The 23,977-nt window shown below is 37.1% G+C and overlaps 1 protein-coding gene across 10 annotated transcripts in view; it reads left to right on the forward strand.

Annotated features, from left to right (window-relative positions):
* ATL2 (atlastin GTPase 2) overlaps positions 1-23,640 on the forward strand; it is a 79,498-nt gene extending 55,858 nt beyond the window's left edge. For 3 of the 10 annotated variants that reach the window (XM_045369477.3, XM_065527166.2, XM_045369481.3), the window contains 12 exons: positions 626-760; positions 1,006-1,110; positions 4,337-4,387; positions 5,007-5,063; positions 6,067-6,159; positions 8,147-8,285; positions 9,102-9,229; positions 18,169-18,225; positions 19,207-19,278; positions 19,950-20,381; positions 21,831-21,845; positions 21,940-23,640. In XM_045369477.3, the coding sequence (XP_045225412.1) occupies positions 626-760; positions 1,006-1,110; positions 4,337-4,387; positions 5,007-5,063; positions 6,067-6,159; positions 8,147-8,285; positions 9,102-9,229; positions 18,169-18,225; positions 19,207-19,278; positions 19,950-20,381; positions 21,831-21,845; positions 21,940-22,047 (1,392 nt within the window). In that variant the 3' untranslated portion in view covers positions 22,048-23,640. Of the gene's footprint in view, positions 1-625; positions 761-1,005; positions 2,454-4,336; positions 4,388-5,006; positions 5,064-6,066; positions 6,160-8,146; positions 8,286-9,101; positions 9,230-18,168; positions 18,226-19,206; positions 19,279-19,949; positions 20,382-21,830; positions 21,846-21,939 lie in introns of all 10 variants that reach the window. The other 7 variants (XM_045369478.3, XM_065527167.2, XM_045369482.3 and 4 more) reach the window with 4 other exon arrangements.
* The last annotated feature ends 337 nt before the right edge of the window (positions 23,641-23,977 follow it).

Here is a 23,977-nt window from a genome sequence, read left to right on the forward strand (position 1 = left end):
AACATTTTAGGAAATCTTTCTCTCTCTTTTTTTTTTTTTTTTTTTTTTTTGAGGCAGGATCTTACTCTGTCACCCAGGCTGGAGTACAGTGGTGCAGTCTCAGCTCACTGTAGCCTCAACCTCCCAGGTTCAGGTGATCCTTCGTACCTCAACCTCCTGAGTAGCTGGGACTACAGGAGTGTGCCACCATGCCTAGCTAAGTTTTGTACTTTTTGTAAAGATGGGGTTTCGCCACATTGGCCAGGCTGGTCTCAAACTCCTGGCCTCAAGTGATTTGCCCACTTCAGCCTCCCAAAGTGCTGGGATTACGGACATGAGCTGTCATGCCCAGCCAGGAAATCTTTCTAAAAAGGAGGGAAGTATGACCCCACTTATTTAGAAGCCTAGAGAGTAGTAGTGTGAGCTGATTTGAGAAGATTCAAGTTTGGAGGAGACTACATCTCTACAAGAAAAAGAACCCCACATGGGATTTAAGGACTGCTTTGTAACTACTTGTTTGTTACACAGTGTTTTCTCTCTCTCTGGATTTAGTTTCCCCATCTGTAAAATAAAGAATAGGTGATTTTTGGGGTTTCTTTTATTTCTTAATTGTGTTTTATTTTACATTTATCCTTAACTTTGACAGGATTCTCAAAGTTGGATTGGTGGAAACAATGAACCATTGACAGGCTTTACATGGCGAGGTGGCTGTGAAAGAGAAACAACAGGCATACAAGTTTGGAATGAAGTATTTGTGATTGACAGACCTAATGGAACGAAAGTAAAAATCTGTTTATACTTTTCTACCCTGTGTTCTTTCTTGGGCTATTTTCTGGTATCAAAAATCAAAACAACACAGAACTAGTAATGTTTGATAACTTTAACATATGGATTATTATGTCAAATGTATGAGATATAAGTACTTTTCTTAATTTAATGACTGATTTTCAAATTTATCATTTGATTTTTTTTATAGTCATTTTTGGCCACTGTTTTACTAAGTATTTTAAATTCTCAAATTCCTAGGTTGCCGTGCTGCTTATGGATACCCAGGGTGCCTTTGATAGCCAGTCAACTATCAAAGACTGTGCAACGGTGTTTGCTCTGAGCACTATGACTAGCTCTGTCCAGGTGAGACACAAGAGTAAGTGGTGCAATCAGTTCACATAATCATTTGACCCCTCCCCCCCCTTTTTTTTTTTCTTTTTTGAGACAGAGTTTCACTCTTGTTGCCCAGGCTGGAGTACAGTGGCGTGATCTCGGCTCACTGCAACCCCTGCCTCCCGAGTTCATTCTCCTAACCCGAGTAGCTGGGACTACAGGCTCCCGCCACCATGCCCAGCTAATTTTTTGTATTTTTAGTAGAGACAGGTTTCACCGTGTTGGCCAGGCTGGTCTCGAACTCTGGACCTCAGGTGACCCGCCCACCTTGGCCTCCCAAAGTGCTGGGATTACAGGCATGGTCCACCGCGCCTGGTGTTTGGCCCCTCTTGAAAATGCCGTTTTAATTTTTTGTGAGATGGATTCTTACTATGTTGCCCAGGTTGGAGTGCAGTGGCTATTCATGGGTGTGATCATACATACTCTAGCTTTTTCCTCCTGGGCTGAAGTGATCCTCCTGCCTCAGCCTCTTAAGTAGCTGGGACTATCAGCATGTGCCACCTTGTGCTGGCAAAATGCCTTTTGATTGAAGGGAAAAAAAGGAATTAAAATTAAAGAGAGCTATTTACATTTCTTGAAAGCTATTTACATTTCTTATTGGTTATTTACATTTCCATGCATGGTTTTCTGGCTTAGGATGTGAAATTTTGTACTTTGGATAGTTAAAAAGGATGCAATAAACCAACAACCAGTCTCTTATTTTTTCTTTATAGAATATATACTGTTTTTTGTTTTTTTTTTTAAAAAAGGAAAAGATATCACATTATCTGTAATTGAAATCAGTTAGATGGCTACCAGACACAGCAATATGGAGAGTATATTTTTGGTTTTTTTTTTTTTTGGCTAAAACAAACAAAAAACCCAAGTAATTAAGCTTAGAAGTCTAGTTTTTTATTCTATATCTGTGACAAGTGGTACTCAGTTATTTGAACTAAAGGAGATAAAAGCAGAATAATTAATTAATGTTTAATTTAGGAAACCCAAATAATGCTTATGTAATAATAAACAGGATTTTTAGCATCTTCATTTAGGAAGGGATAAAATCCCTTCTCTTTTTCACTTATATTCAAATTGTATTTGGTGTTCTATCAGGTTCTAGTTTCTTCAGGCTAGGCCATTTCTTTTCTGTATAATTTAGATGGATTGGACTGAATTAAACTATCACATGTCATTTGGTATTTCTTTACTTTTTCTTTTCTGAGATCATCTGTGGCTGATACATCTCTGAAAAATGAATTATTGAAGTATGGCGGTTAGGCCCAGCTGGTGATGGTGTATCAAGAAGTATATTTGCAAATATTTTTTAAAAATGGGTATGTGATCCTCCCAAGATAAGAAATTGTTCTTATCAATGGTAGATCATAGGTGATGCTGTCACAGTGTCTTGGATTTTTTTAATGCTTTCCAGTAATGTCTGGAACATATGACTCGTCTCTCTAAGCTCCCATTTTCCTCCTTCCTCACTTTGAAGTACCTGGCCATCAGAGTGGAAAGAAGGTTGGCTGTTAACATGAGCTAAAGGAAGTATACTCTTCAGCTTGGCTTCAGTTTATTATAGGGTTGGGATATTTGTCATTACCCACTAAGTGATGCTGGTGGGGACCCTCTAAGTCTCTTTTTTCTCTGATCTTGCAAGATGGCACAACTGTGATTCTCTTGAAGCAAGCAGAAGCCCCTCAGGTTAGCTGGCTCTAGAGGGAGTTCTCTGTCTTATAACTTATCCCTTGGTCTTTTTTTCTTTGTTTATTCAACTTTTTGATAGTAAGAGACCTGGTTTTAGACAACCACTTAAAGCTGTACAGCCACTTTGTTGTCTGTAAAATGAGTTTTAGTCATCTTGCCTATCTTGCATGTGGTTGTTGTGTGCAGTCAGAAATGAGAGCTAAATGAGATAATGCATATGAAAGTGCTTTGTAAAGTATAAATAACCAAGAAGATTAAGATTATGATTATTTTCTTCCTTGCCTTTGAGGGGGTAGTTTTCTTTCCTTGTGTAAGATATCTGGCTGATAGATAAATGTTAATTTGATCTTCTTGTCATTTATTCCTTCAACAAATACATACTGAGCACCTGTTATATACAAGACAGTATGCTAAGTACTAGTGATCTAAGTTAAATAAATCCCTTTCTCTGTTTCCTGGCCCTGACAATGAAAGGATCCAGGCTTGTTTTCTAAAAGCAGAGGCCCACATAGGTTAATCATTGTGTCAGAGTTTATGTTAAAAATATTAAAATCTAAAGTCATCACCTCAGTCATCAATTACTTTTAAATCCTTGTTTGGAATTAGTAGCTAAGAATATTATTTTAGGTTTGCTGGCCTAAATCGACTATATTCTTGACCTCCAAGTGGTTTGGCCAGAGTATCACTTATTTGCTCTTAGAACAGATTGTTTGGTCTTTGGAGTCACCCTGGTTCCTTAAGATGTAAGTTATTTTAGCAGAGGTGATATCTGTTGATGGCCACTTTTCTCCTCTGGCAGTGTAGATTACTTTCTAAAGATCTGTCTTAGAATTAATGGATGAAAATCCCCCTTCCTGAGGATGTTTAGACCCTCCTTTATCAGCTCTAGTTGCCTCCAAAAAATTCTGGAAAGGGCAAGAGTGCCACCTACTGTTATTTTTATTAGCTTCCACAGGCCAGTAAAATTGTCATGTTGAGTGGAAGTAAAAACTGATGAGTAAGTAAACTGAGGAGTGTGAGTAAAAAGAGAACCACACTAGAGTCAGTAGTAGTGGAGGTACCCACTGAGTCACTGTATACTCATTGTACCAGGGAGGAATTTATCTTTGTAAACTATTGCCCCTTATATTCACTAATTTAGAAAAATGGTGGTGGAAATAACCTACACTCTTTAAAAGATGATCATATCATAACATTAAAGAGCTTTGAGAAGGAGTAAAAGAAACCTACTATTTAGCACACTTGTTTTTCTGCCACTTTTAGGCCATGAATATGCATATATTCATGTGTTTTACATATTTTACCACCACTGCTGCTTCCTTAGTATTCTATCTTGACTATTGTTAGGAAAAAAGAGAAAATCCTTTTCACATGTCACTCGTCAAGATAGTAGTTAAGTGATTCCTTTGCGCTGAGGTACAAAATAACCTTTTTTCCACAAGTAAAGTTATATACAAGCCGGGTATTCAAAACAATACACTAATAAAAAACAAAATAAATTTTGTTTTAACAGGTATATAATCTGTCTCAGAATATTCAAGAAGATGATCTTCAACATTTGCAAGTACGTGTTTCTTTTTTTAATTTTAATTTTTTAGTTGGAGTTTCGCTCTTGTTGCCCAGACTAGAGTACAATGGCACAATCTCGGCTCACTGCAACCTCCCCCTCCCAAGTTCAAGGGACTCTCCTGCCGCAGCCTCCCAAGTAGCTGGGATTACAGGCGTGCGCCACCGTGCCTGGCTGATTTTGTATATTTAGTGGAGATGAAGTTTCACTGTGTTGGTCAGGCTGGTGTTGAACTTCTAACCTCAGGTGATCCGCCCACCTCGGCCTCCCAAAGTGCTGGGATTACCAGGTGTGAGCCACTGCGCCCAGCTGCAAGCACATATTTCTTAAAGAAAATGTGCCAAGTATTGAAAATTTAATTCTCACTGTATTGTGAATTTACACTTGGAAGCCTGTAATATTGGTAACACGATTGAATGTTATATGGGTTTAAACTGATGTATGACTTCTTAACTGGAAGAAATTTTGTATATACCTAGTGTGTTAGAAAATTAAATGTTTGGTTTTCAAATGATTTTAAAGGTTCTAGTACCTGGAGCTTTGATGTAGAACAGGTTTACACATGTCTTCTTTGAATCTCTTTAGAGGCATTATTTTAACTAACTCGATTTAATAGTTATTTACAGAGTATGGAAGACTTGCGATGGAAGAAATCTACCAGAAACCATTTCAGGTAAAAAAGTTATTTTAACATTTTAAAGATTTGCCTGTGAGAAGTTGTGAAGCCACCTCAGTTTGTAATTTTGGAGACACCAGGATATTACAACAGACTCATCACTAGCAACAGATTAAGTGCAATTGAAACTAACCTTTGGTAATGTCATCATCAGCATACTTACCAGTAATAGGCTAACAGGATAAATAGAATAAATGAATCTAGGCTAATTCTTAATGCTTTCACTTAGATTAAGGGGAGTAATGTTTCTCTTAATAGATGTTATTCTAAACTTAATAGGAAATATAAGACAGTCATGCCAATTTTTATTAAGTAGTTGAGCAGATTATGGGTGAAATATACCCTATTTGGCCTATATCAGTTTTTTCTGAACTGGGATAATTTTGCCACCCAGGGGACATTTGCTAATGTCTGGAGACATTTTTGGTTGTCACAGTTTTGTGGGGGAGCTTAGCACCACTTGGATCTAGCACATAGAGGCCAGAAATATGGTTCAACGTTTTATAGTACGCAGTACAGCTACACATAACTAAGAATTAACTGACCCAAAATATCAGCAGTGCTGAGGTTGAGAAATCTCACCCTCTATGAGTAAAAACATCCTGTGAAAATGTCCTTATTGACACCAGATCTATAATCAGTCTAGATAGCCATCTAGAATTAGTTGGTCTTGTAGTTATACAACCATGATATAAAATTATGATCTGTATGTCCTGATATACCCGTTTTTCGTTTTTAAAAATTCTGTATTATTGCTTGTGGTGACTCTTTATATTTAGTGAAGTTCTTCACTAAATATATTGCTTGGTATAGGGTCTGGGAATGTTGTTTAAGTGGGTCCTTGATATAACCATGACCGGAAGTAACCATTTGGTTACTATAACTTTTGATAAGCATTGTTCAGGAGAGTAAGGGAGGCTTCAATTGTTAGAGTTGTGATTTTTTTTTTCGTAAATTTTCTTTATTGTAAAATAAACAATTTTTATTTTTGTGTGTATAGACATTAATGTTTTTGATTCGAGATTGGAGCTATCCTTACGAACATTCATATGGTTTGGAAGGTGGAAAGCAGTTTCTTGAAAAGAGATTACAGGTAAGACTTAATTCTTAAAGAGGAGAGCGTAAGCACCAAGCCAGGCAAAGGGGTGGGCTGTCCGGACTGCTGGTCACATTACCAGTATTTACATGTCGTTGGAATAAAGTATTCCAGGTTAGCCCAAGTGACTCTGTTTGTAATTGATGAAAAGTAAAGTGGTTGCATTCCTATCAAAGAAGATAGTGCCTTGAATCAAAATTAAGGATCATGATCCTTTATTCCTAAAGGTAGCCCCCCCATGGAAGTACTTGTGTATTAGTCTGTTCTCACACTGCATAAAGAACTACCTGAGACTGGGTAATTTATGAAGAAAAGAGGTTTAATTGACTCACAGTTTCACAGGCTTAACAGGAAGCATGACTGGGAGGCCTCAGGAAACTTACAATCATGGCGGAAGGTGAAGGGGAAAGCAAGCACCATTTTTTTTTTAATTTTTAAAATGAGGTTAAAAGCAATTCAACATAATTAGATTATTCGAAAGGCATTTCCAGATCCTACTTTTGGAAATAATTTGAGTCATCGCATTTTCTCTCTCTGGCTCATTCAGAAGAAATTAACACAAAGCACAATAGACATACTAACTAAACTCAGAATTATGTAACTGAAAAACAAGAAAGTTGTTTTGAAAAAACCTTACTGAAATGTGATACATATATTCAGAAAATTGCTCAAATCATAAGCGTGTAGCTTGATGAATTTGTAAAAAAGGAACATAGCTATTTAGTCAGCACCTAGAAGCACCTACCTCCATATACCAACCCTCCCCCAAAACCCTCTACTACTATCCTGACTTCTCACAGGCTTTGTTTTTGTACTTTATATGGATGGAATCACATAAAGAATGTATTTGTTTGAGTCTAGCTTTTTTTTTAACCCAATATTATGTTTCTGAGGTTAATCCATGTTGCATATAGTTTAATTCATTTATCCTCATTGCTGTATAGTATCCATTGAATGAATAGACAACAGTTTTTCCATTCTGCTGTTATTGGAGATTTAGGTAGTTTCCAGGTTTTAATTATAAATAGCGCATATTTTGTTAAAATTATTTTCCAGAAAAGTATTTAGGAGACTATGTGAGTTATATTTGGATAAATGAGTAATTATCTAAAATGTTTCTAAGTTTAAGATTTTCTTCCCCCCAATACATGCCAGTTTCCCTTCTCAAAGTTCTGTAACTAGCATAAATCATAAATCACCTAGAGAGGGACCTGAAATCCTAACACATTTCTAAGGTCTTTGTACTGCACTGTAATTTTTTTATCTTAGCTTTTACTTTGCTTAGGGGCTAAACTTTTTATTTGTAGGCAAATTTATACTTTTTTTTGTTTTGTTCTGTTTTGTTGCTGTTATAAGTACTTTAAAGGTAAATTCTTAATTTATTTACTGGTATATAAGTCACAACCATAGTTCATTATTTGGCTATTAGATACTGTGATTAACTACCTTATTTGTAGTTTTTGCTGTTCCAGGCAGCTTACTTGGGAAAAACATCTTTTCTGGTTTAAGAAAATGTGGGGTTGGCTGGGTGCGGTGGCTCATGCCTGTAATCCCAGCACTTTGGGAGGCAGAGGCGAGTGGATCACCTGAGGTCGGAAGTTCGAGATCAGCCTGACCAACCCTGTCTCTACTGAAAATACAAAATTAGCCGGGCATGGTGGTGCATGCCCGTAATTCCAGCTGCTCAAGAGGCTGAGGCAGGAGAATCGCTTGAACCTGGGAGGCGGAGGTTGCAGTGAGCCGAGATCGCACCATTGCACTCTAACCTGGGCAACAAGAGTGAAACTCTGTCTTTAAAAAAAAAAAAAATAGTGGGATCTTAACATAGTGGTCAGAAATGGGCCTTCGTAATTTTTTGTATTGTCAAAAAAGACTCCTTAGGAGTAGCATCTGAGTTAAGTGTGCATGCGAGTCTGTGTGTGTTTTCTTTAAAGAAATTTTTCTTCTGCTGTTTACAACTTCACCTGTCTCTCTCTGCCCTCAGGTAAAAAAAAATCAACATGAAGAGCTTCAGAATGTAAGGAAGCACATACACAATTGTTTCTCAAATCTTGGTTGCTTCCTTTTGCCACATCCTGGTCTTAAAGTTGCAACTAATCCTAGTTTTGATGGGAGATTGAAAGGTGGGAATTCCCATTCTTATTAAAATTTGAACTTATTTATTAGAGGTGGAAAGTTTTTTAAGAAAATACATGACGCCTTAAATGTCCAGTTTTATACTGGAGAATGTTTAGATGCATTGTTCATGTTGTGATTGTAATGCTCTGTGTTGTTTCTCTAGCATTCCATTGATTTGTTTGCAGCTGTCTAGCATATTGATTAACCTATTTTATAATGTCTGTAGCTCAGCACTGATGTCCTGAAAATTCTGAAGGCTGAGAGCATTTCTTTTCAATGGATTGCAGTCTGTTAAAAGGCTTTATCATTTTATTATATTGATGAAATCAGACATAAGTCTCTGTTTCAGGAGTGATAGTATAGTTGATGTATGTTGGATTATTTTGAGTGTGATGGCAAAACGCTTGGGGATTGACAAAACTTTTACAGCATGGCTGGTAAAACAAAATCTAGTAGTAAAATTTGATACAATTTTATGAATTGTTTGCCTCTTGAAAAAGGACATTTTCATTAATACTAAATGTGAAATTTGTCTTGGTAGTCCACAAATTTATTTATGGTTTATTTATTATTTGAACTGGCAGTGTTACTGGGGGGTTGGGGAAAATAGCCTAGTAGAGTAGGGGGGGATTATATTTTTTCCTATGAGATATGGCATATTGGATGAGCTTTTTTTTTTTTTTTTTTTTTTTTTTAAATGAATCCACTTCAGTAATAGATACTATGTATTCTTATTTCATAAAACAGAATTTTATGAAATCGTACCAATAGGGACCTAATTTTTTTTGGACTAACATGCTGCTCAATTTTGTGTTTTCTAGATATTGATGAAGACTTTAAACGAGAGCTTCGAAATCTGGTTCCATTGCTGCTTGCCCCTGAAAATTTGGTAGAAAAAGAGATAAGTGGATCTAAAGTCACTTGTAGAGATCTTGTAGAATATTTTAAGGTAGGTGAGCTCTAAAATGGCTTTGTCTAAGATAGAAATGTAGTTGACTTAAAACTCATCTGTATATATAAGAAATTCCTTGTCTTTATTTTAAAACAAAAAAGTAAGATTTGTAATTTATCTTTCTGACTTGAATTAGATGTACCTGTGTTTAAGGATATTTAAAAGATTATAGCAGATTTCTGTCTCCTAGACAGTGATTTAATTTATTTACAGAATTATCTTACTTTTTCTCCATCTCAGATATGGAGAGAACAAGCCATTCATCATACTATACTACTACTCTGTCATTAGTGAATGATAATAGGAATGGAGAACATAATTTTACATCCTAACTTCTCACGAAAACACTCCCTCAGAGTTCTGAGGACTTGATAAGAACAGCTGAAAGTATTCATATTGGTTCAAGTAAAGTATTCATAGGTTTTTTTTTCCTCTCTATTCTTCTCTAGTCTTTATAGCTTGCCTGCCAGAACAAGACCGTTGTGAAAGGTTGTATTATTTGTAGTAGTTTTAACTAAGAGTGTATTTTGTTCACTTATTGGATACTTGATAGTTACTCTCATATTATCTTTGTTTAGTTATGAATGAATTTTTTAAAATTTATTTTTACTTCTAAAAATTTTTGTGGGTATGTAGTATATATACTTATGGGGTACATGAGATATTTTTGATACAGGCATACAATGCATCATAATCATATTAGAGTAAATATGGGTGTCCATCACCTCAAGCATGTATCCCTTCCTTATGTTACAATCTAATTATACTCTTGTAGTTATTTTAAAATGTACAGTAAGTTATTATTGACTGTAACTACCCTGTTATGCTATCAAATACTAGATCTTATTCTAACTATATTTTTGTACCCATTGACCATCTCTGCTTCCCCTCCAACCTCTAGTCTAGACTAGAGTCTAGGAAAATATAGTTAGAATGAGATCTAGTATTTGATAGTATAACAGAGTACTAGAACAATGGTTTCCTAGACTCTAGTAACCATCATTCTAGTACTCTGTATCTCATGAGTTCAGTTGTTTAAAGTTTTATCTTCCACAAATAAGTGAGAACATGTGATGTTTGTGTTTTCTGTGCCTGGCTTATTTCACTTAACATAATGTCCTCCAGTTCCGTCATGTTGTTGCAAATGACAGGATCTCATTCTTTTATATGGCTGAATAGTACTTAATTGTGTATATGAACCACATTTCTTTATCCATTCGTATACTGATAGACACTTAGGTTGCTTCCAAATTGTAGCTGTAGTGACTAGTGCTGCAGTAAACATGAAAGTGCAGATATATCTTCTGTATACCGATTTTTTTTTTCTTTTGGGTATATACCTAGCAGTGGGATTGCTGGATCATATGGCCGTTTTATTTTTAGTCTTTTGAGGAACCCCAAACTGTTCTCCATAGTGGTTGTACTAATTTACCTTTCTGCCAACAGTGTACGAGGATTCCCTTTTCTCTACATCCTTGCCAACATTTGTTATTGCTTGTCTTTTGGATAAAAACGGTTTTAAATGGAGGAAGATGATATCTTTCTGTAGTTTGATTTGCATTTCTCTGATGATCAGTGATGTTTTCATATCCTTTGTCCCATTTGTATGTCTTTTAAGAAATGTCTGTTCAGATCTTTTGCCCATGTTTTGATCAGATCATTCGATTTTTTTTTTTCTTTTCCCTATAGAGTCATTTGAACTCCTTATATATTCTGGTTACTAATCCCTTATCAGATGAGTGGTTTGCAAATATTTTCTCCCATTCTGTGGGTTGCGTCTTCACTTTTTTGATGTGCAAAAGCTTTTTAACTTGATATAATCCCATTTGTTCATTTTTGCTTTGGTTGCCTGTGCTTGTAGGGTATTACTGAAGAAATCTTTTCCCAGACCAGTGTCCTGGAGGGTTTCCCCAATGTTTTCTTCTTCTTTTTTTCTTTTTTCTTTTTTTTTGAAATGGAGCCTTGCTCTGTCTTCCAGGCTGGAGTGCAGTGGCGTGATCTCGGCTTGCTGTAACCTCCGCCTCCTGGCTTCAAGCAATTCACCTGGCCTCAGTCTCCTGAGTGGCTGGGATTACAGGCACCTGCCACCATGCCTAGCTAATTTTTGTATTTTTAGTAGAGACAGGGTTTCACCATGTTGGCCAGGCTGGTCTCGAATTCCTGAGCTCAAGTGATCTGCCTGCCTCTGCCTCCCACACATTACAGGTGTGAACCATCATGCCTGGCCACTGATATGTTCTTTTAGTAATTTCATAGTTTGGGGTCTTAGGTTTAAGTCTTTAATCCATTTGGATTTGATTTTCATATGTGGCTAGAGATGGGGTCTAGTTTCATTCCTCTGCATATGGATATTCAGTTTTCCCAGCACCATTTATTGAAGCCACTATCATTTTCTCAAAGTTTGTACTGAAATACAACTTTCAGTACTGTGTAGAATAGCAGTGGTGAAAGTGGGTTTCCTTGTTTTGTTTCAGATCTTAAAGGAAAGGTTTTCAGTTTTTCCCAGTTCAGTATGATACTAGCTGTGGGTCTGTTTTATATAGCTTTTATTATATTGAGATCTGTTCCTTCTGTACCTTTTGAGGATTTTTACCATGAAGAGATGTTGAATTTTTATCAGATGCTTTTTCAGCATCAATTGAAATGGTCATATGGTTTTTGTCTTTCATTCTGGTGACACGATGTCTCACACTCATTGATTGATTGATTGATTGATTGATTGATTTGTGTATGTTGAACTATCCTTGCATCCCTGCCTGACCCTTGGTGATAATGAATGATTGTTTTAATGTGTTGTTGAATTCAGTGTACTAGTATTTTATTTAGGATTTTTGCAACAATGTTCATCAGGGATATTGGCCTGTAATTTTTTGATGAGTCTTTGTCTGGTTTTGGTATCAGGGTAATACTGGCCTTGCAGTATTGGTTTAGAAGTATTCCCTCCTCCTCTGGTTTTTGGAATAGTTTGAGTAGGATTGGTAGTAGTTCTTTAAATGTTTGATAAAATTCAGCAATGAAGCCATTAGCTTTCGGGCTTTTTTTTGTTGGAAGACTTTTTATTATGGCTTTGATCTGGTTACTTGTTATTGGTCTGACAGGTTTTAGATTTCTTCATGGATCAATCTTGGTAGGTTGTATATGTCTAGGAATTGATCCATTTCTTCTAGGCTTTCCCATGTATTGGCATATAGTTGTTCATGGTGGCCTCTAATGATCCTTTGGATTTCTGTGGTATCAGTTGTAATGTCTCCTTTTTCATCTCTGATTTTATTTATTTGGGTCGTCTCTCTTTTTTTCTTAGTGTGGCTAAAGGTTTGTTGACTTTATCTTTTTGAAGAATCAACTTTTTGCTTCACTGATCTTTTGTATTATTTTTATTTTTATTTCATTAATTTCTTTTCTTCCAATTTTGGGTTTGGTTTGCTCTGCCTTTTCTGGTTAAGATGTATGGTTAGGTTGTTTATTTGAAGTTTTTCCTCTGTTTTGATGTAGGCATTTATTACTATATACTTTCTTAGTACTGCTTAACGCTGTATCCCATACATTTGGTATGTTGTGCTTCCATTTTCATTTGTTTCAAGAATGTGTTTTATTTCTTTCTTAATTTCTTCATTGACCTAGTGGTCATTCAAGAGCCTGTTGTATTAATACAATTTCCATGTGTCTGTATAGTTTCCAAAATTCCTTGTTACTGATTTTATTCCATTGTGGTCAGAGAAGATACTTGATATGATTTCAATTTTTATTTATTTATTTATTTATTTTTTGAGACCAAGTCTCACTCTTTTGCCCAGGCTGGAGTGCAGTGGAGCAATCTCAGCTCACCGCAACCTCTGCCTCCCAGGTTCAAGTGATTCTCCTGCCTCAGTCTCCTGAGTAGCTGGGACTACAGTAACACACCACCATGCCCAGCTAATTTTTGTATTTTTAGTAGAGATGGGGTTTCACCATGTTGTCCAGGCTGGTCTCGAACTCCTGACCTCAAGTGGTCCACTTGCCTTGGCCACCCAAAGTGCTGGGATTACAGGCATGAGCCACCGCGCCCAGCCCTCTTTCTTTAGTTGCTAATAATACTTGCTTTATATATCTGGGTGCTCCAGTATTGGGTGCATATATATTTACAATTGTTATATCCTCTTCTTGAATTGATCCCTTTATCATTATATAATGATCTTCTTTGTCTGATATAAGTGTAGCTTCTTCTGCTCTTGTTTTGATTTCCATTTGCATGGAGTATCTTTTTCCATACTTTTATTTTCAGTCTCTGCGTGTCTTTATAGATGAAGTGTGTATCACCAGTTTTTAAAACCCATTCAGCCACTCTGTGCCTTTTAATTGGAGAGGCCTATTTACACTCAAAGTTACTGATAAGAAGTTAACCTCTGCCATGTTGTTAGTGTTTTCTGGTGGTTTTGTGGTCTTCCTACCTTCCTGTTTTCCTTTTAGTGAAGGTGATTTTCTCTGGTGGTATGTTTTAATTTCTTTTTATTTTTTGTGTATCTGTTGTTTGTTTTTTGAGGTTACCGTGAGGTTTGCAATTATAATATATTTATTTTAAACTGATAACATTGATTGCCTAAACAAACTAACAAGGAAGGAGAAAACTAATAAAAATTCTACACTGTAACTTTATCCCCCCACTTTTTAAACTTTTTGTTGTTTCTATTGATAGTATACTGTCTATGTCTGGAAAAGTTGTGGTTGTTAATATTTTTTATAGGTTCGTCTTTTAGTTTTTCTACTCAGGATATGATCAGTTTACACACCACAATTAGTGTTATAATATTCTGTTTTTCTGTGTATTTACTGTTACCAGTGAGTTTTGAACCTTTAGGTCATTTCTTATTGCTCATTAAAATCCTTTATTGTAGGACAGGTCTGATGTTGATAAAATCCCTCAGCTTTTGTTTGAGGAAGTCTTTATTTCTCCTTCATGTTTGAGGTATTTTCATTGGATATACTATTCTAGGAAAAATGTTTTTTCCTTCAGCACTTTATGTCATGCTACTCTCTCCTGGCCTGTAAGGTTTCCACAGAGAAGTCTACTCCCAGATGTATTGGAGCTCTTTTGTGTGTTGTTTGTTTCTTTTCTCTTGATGCATTTAGGATCCATTCGTGCTTCTTGTTGTTGTTGTTGTTGTTTAATAGAAATGGGGTCTTGCTATGTTTAACAGGCTGGTCTCCAACTCCTGGCCTCAAGTGATCCTCCCATCTCAGCCTCCCAAGGTGCTGAGATTACAGATGTGAGCCACCGTGCCTGGTCTCTTGTTGTTTTTAATAGAGATGTCATTTCTCTACGTTGTTCAGGCTGGTCTTGAACTCCAGGGTCAGGCAGTCCTCCCACCTTGACCTCCCAAAGTGCTGGGATTATAGGCATATGCCACCATGCCCAACCAGGATCCATTCTTTACCCTTGACCTTTGGGAGTTTGTTTGGTAGGTAGTCTTGAGGCAGTCTTATTTGGGTCAAGTCTGCTTGGTGTTCTATAGTCTTTTGTTCTTAAATATTGGTATTTAGGTGTGAGTAGTTCTCTTGTTATTGCTTTGTATAAACTTTCTACCCCTATCTCTTTATCTACTCCTCTTTAAGGCAGTGAACTCTCAGATTTGTCCTTTTGGGGCTATTTTCTAGATCTCGTAGGCATGTTTCATTCTTTTTCATTCTTTTTTCTTTTGTCTCAGCTGTGTATTTTCAAATTACCTGTCTCCAAGCTTACTAATTCTTCTGCTTGTTCTGGTCTTGTGTTAAGCTCTAAGGCAGGGTGAGGTGGCTCATGCCTATAATCGCAGCACTTTGGGAGGCTGAGGTGAGCAGATCATTTGAGACCAGTCTGGGCAACATGGTGAAACCTCCTCTCTACAGAAAATACAAAAATTAGCCAGGCATGATGGTGCATGCCTGTAGTTCCAGCTATTTGGGACACTGAGGTGGGAGGATCTTTTGAGCCTGAGATGCAGAGGTTGCAGTGAGCCAGTATTGCACCACTGCACTCCAGTCTGGGAGACAGAGCAAGACCCTATCTCAAAAAAAATAAAATAAAATAAAAAAGGGGCTTGGATGCATTATTCAGTGTGTCAGTTGCATTTTTCAGACCCAGGATTTCTGCTTGATTCTTTACAATTATTTCAGTCTCTTTGTTCACTTTATCTGAAAGGATTCTGAATTCCTTCTCTGTGTTATCTTGAATTTGTTAGAGTTTCCTCAAAACTGCTATTTTGAATTCTCTGAAGGTCACTTATCTGTATCTCTCCAGGATTGGTCACTGGTGCTTTATTTCAGTTTGTTTAGTGAGGTCATGTTTTCTTGGATGGTCTTGATGCTTGTGAATATTTGTTGGTGTCTGGACATTGAAGAGTTAGGTATTTGTTATAGTCTTTGCAGTCTGGGCTTGTTTGCACCTGTCATCCTTGGGAAGGCTTTCTAACTATTTGAAAGGACTTGGGTGTTGTGATCTTGGTCACTGCCGCTATATCTGCATTAGGGACATTTCAAGCCCATAATGCTGTGATTCTTGCAGATTTGTAGAGGTACTGCCTTGGTGCTCTTGGGTAAGATCCAGGAGAATTCCCTGGATTACCAGGCAGAGACTCTTGTTCTCTTCCCTTACTTTCTCTCAAACAAATGGAGTTTCTATCTCTGTGCTGAGCTGCCTGGAGCTGGGGGAGGGGGTGACACAAGCACCATTGTGGCCACCATCCCTGGGACTTCACTGGGTCAGACCTGAAGCCAGCACAGCAGTGGGTCTTGCCCAAGGCCCATGGTGACTATTGCGTGGTTATTGCCTGTGGTCAATCAAGGCCCAAAGGTTCTATAATCAGCAGGTGGCAAATCTAGCAAGTTCCCTCTGGCCTTGGGTGGGTCCCAGAGATGCCCTTTGGTGATCCGCCCACCTTGGCCTCCCAAATTGCTGGGATTGCAGGTGTGAGCCATTGTGCCCGGCCTTCCTCTCCTTTACTCAAGCAGAAGGAGACTCTCCTCATAGCTACAACATCTGGGAATGTGCTGGGTCACACCTGAAGGCAACACATTTCTGAATCTCACCCAAGACCCATAGTAAGTACTGCCTGGCTACCACTGCTGCTTATTCAGAGCCCAAAGGCTCTTGAGTCAGCAGGTGATGAACCCTGCCAGGACTTGGTCATACCCCTGAAGACAGTGGGTTCCCTTCCAGCCCAGGGTATGTTTAGACATCTTGTCTGGGAGCTGGGGACTGAAATTGGGGCCTTAGGACTCTGCCTTATGCCGCATTCTACTGTGTCTGAGCTGGTAACCAAATTGTAAAACAAAGGCCTCTTTCCTCTCCCCTCTCCTCTCCTCTCAAGCAGAAGGAAAGACTCTCTCTTAGAGCTGTGAACTACACTGCCTGGGCTTGGGGGAGGAGTGACACAAGCACTCCCTTGGCTGCCCTAGCTGGTGTCTTACTATATCATATGCACCCGAAGTCCAGTGGCTCTGAGCCTAGCATGGCACCAGGACTTGCCCAGGAATTGGTTCTTGGGGCCTAGACTGCCTTTCAAGTTTATTTAGGACCTCAGAGCACTGTAGCCCATGGTGGCAGGGCTGGCTGCCTAGGGCTCTTCTAAATGCTCCCTCCATGGGTGCTGACTGAGTTCTGCCCCGTGTTGCTTTCCACTGTGGCAGGGCAGCACTGAATTTCATTGCAAAAATTCCACAGTCACTGCTTTCTCCTTCCCTAAACACACAGATTCTCTCTCCACACCATGTGGTTGCTGCTGAGAGGATGGGGGAGAGGTGGTGTAGGCGATTCAAGACTATTTTTCCTATCCTCTTCAGTGACTCTTTCAGTGATTTGAAGTTAAAACCAGGTACTGTGATTGCTTACCTGATTTTTGGTTCTTATGAAGGTGCTTTTTTATGTAGATAGTTGTTCAATTTTATATTCCTGTGAGGTGGTGATCACTGGAGGCTTCTATTTGGCCATCTTGCTCTGCTTCCTTCCCAGTTATGAATGAGTTTTGTCAGTAGAAAGTTGAGATGAGCCGGGCACAGTGGCTCAAGCCTGTAATCCCAGCACTTTGGGAGGCTGAGGTGGACGAATCACCTGAGGTTGGGAGTTCAAGACCAGCCTGGCCAACATGGTGAAACCCCGTCTCTACTAAAAATACAAAATTAGCTGGGCATGGTGGCGCATGCCTGTAATCCCAGCTGCTCGGGAGGCTGAGGCAGGACAGTCGCTTGAACCCAGGAGGCGGAAGTTGTGGTGAACTGAGGTTGTGCCATTGCACTCCAGCCTGGGCAATAAGAGCGAAATTCCGTCTTTAAAAAAAAAAAAAAAAGTTGAGATGAAAGACCCTATATGGACTTCTAACAAACTCTCATCTTTTCCTTCTTACTCTTAAACCACAAATTAGGTATTTTTTTTTTTTCTTGAGCTGAAATACAATTTAAGCTGGTCAGAGTAAAATACTGGATAAAATTGTTTCTTAAGCTGGGTGTGGTGGCACACACCTTGTAGTTTTAGCCACTTGGGAAACTGAGGCAGGAGGATCACTTGAGCCCAGGAATTCGAGGTTACAGTAAGCTGTGATCATCCCACTGCACTCCAGCCTCAGTGTCAGGGTGAGACCCCATCTCTAAAGAAAGAGAAAAAAAATTTTTTTTAAATATTAAAACACTGGCAGTAGGGGGTAATTGTGAATTTATTTTCATAAAGAGGATGGCATTTTATATCTAACTTTATGCGTTACAACTTTTATGTTTTATTTGTTATAGAAATATCTATAATATTATCTAGAGCATATAATTTAATAATACTGAGAACAGGGTTAACTTTGTTGGAATAAGGTGATTTTTAAAGCCTAGAATTTACTTTTAATGGTGTGAACTATTTTTAATATTTAATGACTTTTCTTTCTTTGGGGGATGGGAGCCAAATTTCATAACCCATCAGTCTAACAAATCTTCTCCCTTTTTAGGCTTACATCAAAATTTATCAAGGAGAGGAACTTCCACATCCAAAGTCCATGCTTCAGGTAGAGAGAGTGAGAGAGTGATGTGTGTTGTACATATACTTATTTATGAGGGAGAATAAAGATCTTTGCTTTAGAGAGAAATGCTGAAAATGGGGGGTGCTTTTTTGCATGCAAATACATTTTGCTTAAGGCCGTATGTGTCATGGGTCCTAAGGTTTCATACATTTTTTGTAACTGCAGATTGTAGGCCTTCCATGTGTCTAGGCCACCAGAAATAAGAGTCCACAATACCTTCTCTCCTGATGCTCAAAGTACAGGAAAATTTCTGTTTTATAAGATGACTTAATATGGGCCTCTCTGAACTAAGCTGCTTCTATTCTGAGTCTTTGACAATGAATGTTGTTTGAAATAAGTCTTATTTTTATTTGGTGTTAATGATTTAGAGCTACTTCTAGTGAATATATAGTCTTTTTTTTTTTTTTTTTTTTTTTTTTCCCCTCTTTCAAATGGTGTTCCTTTGGGACAGTGCCATTTTAACCCATTCATATTTTTAAAAATTTACTACTTTAGGCTATTTTTCCATTTTATAGTAGATTAAACAGTATTTGCTGATAAAAATTCGTGCAATAAGTTTTGTGGGTTTGAAAATGTCTTGTAAAATACTGATTATGAGAGAGAACCAAATGAGTAATTCTCGATTCCTAGCACCTGGAGATCCACACATTTTAGGGTTATATCTGTTTATCTTTATCCATTTCCTGAGCATATGTGGTGTTTTCTACAGACACACTTTAACATCAACCTAAGTGAAACAAAATTAGGCAGGCAGTCCTATTGGAACCACTTACCATTGTATCCTTTATACCAATGTACCCTTCCATAGGAAAGAAAAACTGGAAGTTACTTTATTTGGTTCATTTTCAGAGTTGATTAGGGTTAGGGTTAAGGTTAGGGTTTATTGTACATAACTTATTATGTTAATCAGAATTTTTAGAGTCATAGAGTATTTTTTGCATAATAATGGCACATTTTATTTTTTAGGCAACAGCTGAAGCTAATAATCTTGCTGCAGTAGCAGGAGCAAGAGATACCTATTGTAAAAGTATGGAACAGGTTTGTACCTAAAATTTAAATTTGAAGCTGGAGCGAGAAGATTTTTAAATTTTTTTAAAAAGTATTTAAAAAAAAAATTTTAAAATAATTGAGCTAATTCGTGCAGCTTTTGGTACATTATTCCCTAATTCCCCTTTATGGTCTTTGCTGGAAATAAACTATAAGAAAATAATTCACATTTTAGAGAACAGAATTTGAGCAGTAAGTTATTAGATAAACTCTACCGAAATATCTTCTGACAAATGTGTGATTCAGAGTGCTGTTATTAGTGACTTCTGATGTTAGTAGCATTAGTTTAAGGCCAGTAGCAGTTTCTGTACTTGCTTGCTCAAACATTAAAATACCTTTTTGGGGCATTATCTTTTACCCACTCTCTTGCCAACAGTTTTGTGTACTATTATGGTGTATGGATGGTCAAGTGAAGGCAGGTACAGAGCGCAGTGTAAAATTTTTTTGTCTTCAGTTTCAGTTAGTCATAATTACAAAATTATTTTGCTTGAGTAGGTTCAACATATAAAAAATAACTAGATTATGATAACCTGTGAGGTATTGTGAGTTTAAAACTGAATCATGTAAGTGGTTTGACTTTCTGAGCCTAAAAACTGTGAACAGGAACTTCTTTCAAGTGTTAATTATTTCCAGCATGTAATACTGTAATTCTCTGTGTCCAGGTATGTGGAGGGGACAAGCCTTACATTGCACCTTCAGATCTGGAGCGAAAACACTTGGATCTCAAGGAAGTGGCGATCAAACAATTTCGTTCTGTAAAAAAGATGGGTGGAGATGAGTTCTGCCGACGTTATCAGGACCAGCTTGAAGCTGAAATTGAAGAAACCTATGCAAATTTTATAAAGCACAATGATGGCAAAAATATCTTCTATGCTGCTCGTACCCCAGCCACACTGTTTGCGGTCATGTTTGCTATGTATATAATCTCAGGACTGACTGGCTTCATTGGCCTAAACTCTATAGCCGTCTTGTGTAACCTTGTCATGGGGTTAGCACTGACATTTCTTTGTACTTGGGCATATGTTAAATACTCTGGGGAGTTCAGAGAAATTGGAACAATGATTGATCAGATTGCTGAAACACTATGGGAACAGGTTGGTATCTATCTTTTGGTTTTTCAGTGGCTAATCTTATTTTCCTGTGATTTTCCATCCTTTGCAGTATTTGTACTCCTACTTTTCCTTCATATGAGAAATGTCAAAAGGATGTCTTCTGTTTTCAGATGTAGAATCTTTATGAATTTAAGATTTTTTCTTTAAAGTTACAATTTTAATGTACTTTGGTTAGCCTAAATCTGTACTGTCCTCTGGACAGATTCTTAGTTGTAGGCCTGATTATACCAGACGGTGGGCAGGGTCAGAGTCTGTAATGATTTTTTTTCTTTGAGTAAAGAAAATATAAACAATGAATGATTTGAAGGTAAGGAGAAGAAGTTTGGAAGTGGTGCTTTTGGAAAGGAAAATAAGTTTCTTCCTAATACTGGCAAGCAGCAATGCAGGAGAAATGCTGGATGGTAGACAGGTCTTCATTGCCTTCCATGAAGATAGTAGTGATTTCCTGATGTACTATGAGGAACAATCCTGTAGGGATTTCTTACCAAGGAAACTTTGACTTTTGTATTATGGAAATATTAATTAGTAAAGCAAAGCGCCATGAGCAGAGAACCACGTTCCATCATAATCTTTTACCTCAAAGCAGAATTCAAAGCCAGGCTGTGAACTCTTGCCCAGCAAGTATCTACTAAGGAAAGCCATTTTGTGTATCTGCCTCCTGTGTGCTGGAATTACCTGTGGACAGAAAATTCCACTTACGGATGCTATTAAAATGATCTTTGTGAAATACTTGAACATCATGTCAAGGACCAGAATGAAAGCTACAGTTATTAATGATGACCACTGTAATAGGCATTTCAGATGCCATTTCTGGGCTCATGAAATATTGCACTTATTTGAAGATCTAGGATATGCGAGTCCGTGTTTGTTTTGGCTATAAACTCCAAGACTGAAGAAGCAGACCATTTTTTTTTGAAGAAAGTTGATTGGATATTGACTTTTCTTGTAATGATGTTATTTTATAAAGTGACCCACTATATTAATTTGGATTTTGTATTTACTCTTTAGAGAAATGCTCTATTTAGATCCGATTGGGAAGTTTATGTTTGAGTATTTATTCTATTTAAATTTTTATCTCAATCTCACTACTTGATGTTTCTTTGATATATTCTAATAGAAGATGGATGCAAAACTATCGCAGCTTCACTTTTAAGAAAAAATTAGCTATTTTAAAATTTTGGATCATTATTTTCTGCAATATAAGTTTCAATAATTGTACAGTATCTTCTTTTGAGAAATATTCATCTCTTAAACAGCATTGATTCTAGGATTTTAGAGGTACCATTATTACAAAACAATTAAATGGAAGAATCTAAAGTGTATAAAATCATTTTCAGTATAGTTGAGGTAAGGTGATCAACTAGTCAGATCTGTGCTGTGTCAACAAACCTTGTCTAAATTTCTTTGCATTTCTCTTTTCTTTTGCTTCAGAGGAGTCCCAGGAAGGTGAGAACCTACAGTCTCAAGTTCTTGTAGTCTTAAACTCTTTAGCTTCGAGGCACTCTGAGTCATTCTCCTAACAAATCACTTCATGTTTTAGGTGTTTTCCAAACTCTTTGAAGTTACTAGACGTCGAATGGTTCATCGTGCTCTTTCATCAGCACAGCGACAGAGACTGTCATCCAACAATAACAAGAAGAAAAATTAGACAGTATTTTTAACCTTTTTCTCTATCTGAAGTGTTCACACTTACACATGTAGGACAATAAGCAGGACCGTCTGGGCCGGTCTGCATAAATGCTGTATACACAATACCAGATTTGATGCTGCATATAGGGTATGGAATTGCACATCCATCTCATAGGAATTGTAAATGGTTTGAATAAGAGGAAAGTAATTTTTGTTGCATTATAAAATGTCTAGTAGCATCATAAGTTTTTTTGAGAGAAGCATCTTTTTATTTCCCATATTCCTGGTTATTTTCATCATTGCTTTGAATTGAATTTTTATATCTATTTTTATATGTAACTCTTTTTTTACCTCATGTTTTTGTTTGTTTTGCACATTTCTCATACCACAGGTATTGAAGCCCCTGGGTGATAATTTGATGGAGGAAAACATAAGGCAGTCTGTAACAAACTCTATCAAAGCAGGCCTGACTGACCAGGTGTCTCATCATGCCAGATTAAAGACAGACTGACAGTTCATCTCCTCACGGACTCCACTCTCTTTTTTTTCATGCTTGCTGTACAATGAGAACTCAAATAAAAATAAACCAAAGTTTACAATCAACTGTAGAAGTAGTTTAGTGTAACTGGCTTCACAGATGGCTGCCACAGAGTGTGAAAATTGTTTGTTAGTTTTAAGCATTCTTTTAATGGCTCCTAAGACATGCAGATTTGCTGAGGAGCATTGGTTAATCATGCACCTTTGTGCCATGTTTAATTCTTTTGTTTCTTTTTACTTAATCTAATGTTAGTGAATTTGTCTTACGTAAAAGGATATTTCAGGGAAATATTTTCAGAAGTCTATTTAGAGTCTCTTTAACACAGTGTCCCATTGAAATTTTAGTTTTTAGAGAATTTATGAATCACTGTTTCAAGAATCAGATTGGAATGACAATGAAGCCTTTATTGAGCCACTACATTAAAAGTATATATTGCTTTACCGCCTTCAATACCAGTATTACATAAATGCATGTATCAGAAACTTCACAGAAATTACATGACAACTCTTGTAGCTAAGAAAGTAATTCTGAGGTGTACATTTGTCTTGCCTTTTTAAATTTATAAACCTGCCCTAAAAGGAGATGCATATCTGGGAAACTGAACTGTCTTTTGCAGTTTAGCCTTCATGTACATAAAATATGCCATTAATTTTATTGGGGAAGAAATTCCATCCAAAAATGTTGCCTACAGCTATGAGTTAAGAGTGTCTGTACAGTGTGTAGCTTTTATTTTCTAAAATCACAGATAGGGCATGTATATGAATTATAAATATATAAATACAATTTTGTATTAAAAGTTTTGTAGTTTATGGCAAAATCTGGTCCTGTGGTAGGCTAAATAAGTACAGTCCCTGTGAAAGGAATGTTTGTGGCTCATGTCAGTGTGTGAATGCATAGACAATTTGAAGTTTTTGATATATTTGTGATATTTATCTTGAGCACTGCAATCTCACCCCCCGCCCCAAGGGAATTCAATGGGAATGTTTATTGTGACTTTGTCCTCTGTTGCATTTTAAAGTTATTTCCTGTAATTTATTTTCAGTACATAATTAAAAATTTGTTGTATATATAAAATGAAACTTGTGATTCTTTTTAAAGGAATTTTTCAAGTATGTATTCCACTACATAAACCACATTTGTTTATAGTGAAGAGAGCATGAGCAGGAAACACCCCAGTTGAGAGCTCTCAGGCATTGTACCTCAAAGCTAAGCTTGTAAAAAGTTACTTTTCTCTGTCTGTCTCTATAAGGGAAATCCTATGATTAACCTAGTTGTAGATGGGGATTATTAATTTCTCTTTTTAAAAAAAATTTTTTTTTTGGTGGTATATGTAAGGCTAATATTTTTTCAGTACTTTTGTAGTCTTCTTTATGAACACCTATTAAAGTACCTAGTTTTGTTTGTTTTTTGA

The sequence above is a fragment of the Macaca fascicularis genome, chromosome 13 (assembly GCF_037993035.2).
Source record: "Macaca fascicularis isolate 582-1 chromosome 13, T2T-MFA8v1.1".
NCBI classification, from domain to species: domain Eukaryota; kingdom Metazoa; phylum Chordata; class Mammalia; order Primates; family Cercopithecidae; genus Macaca; species Macaca fascicularis.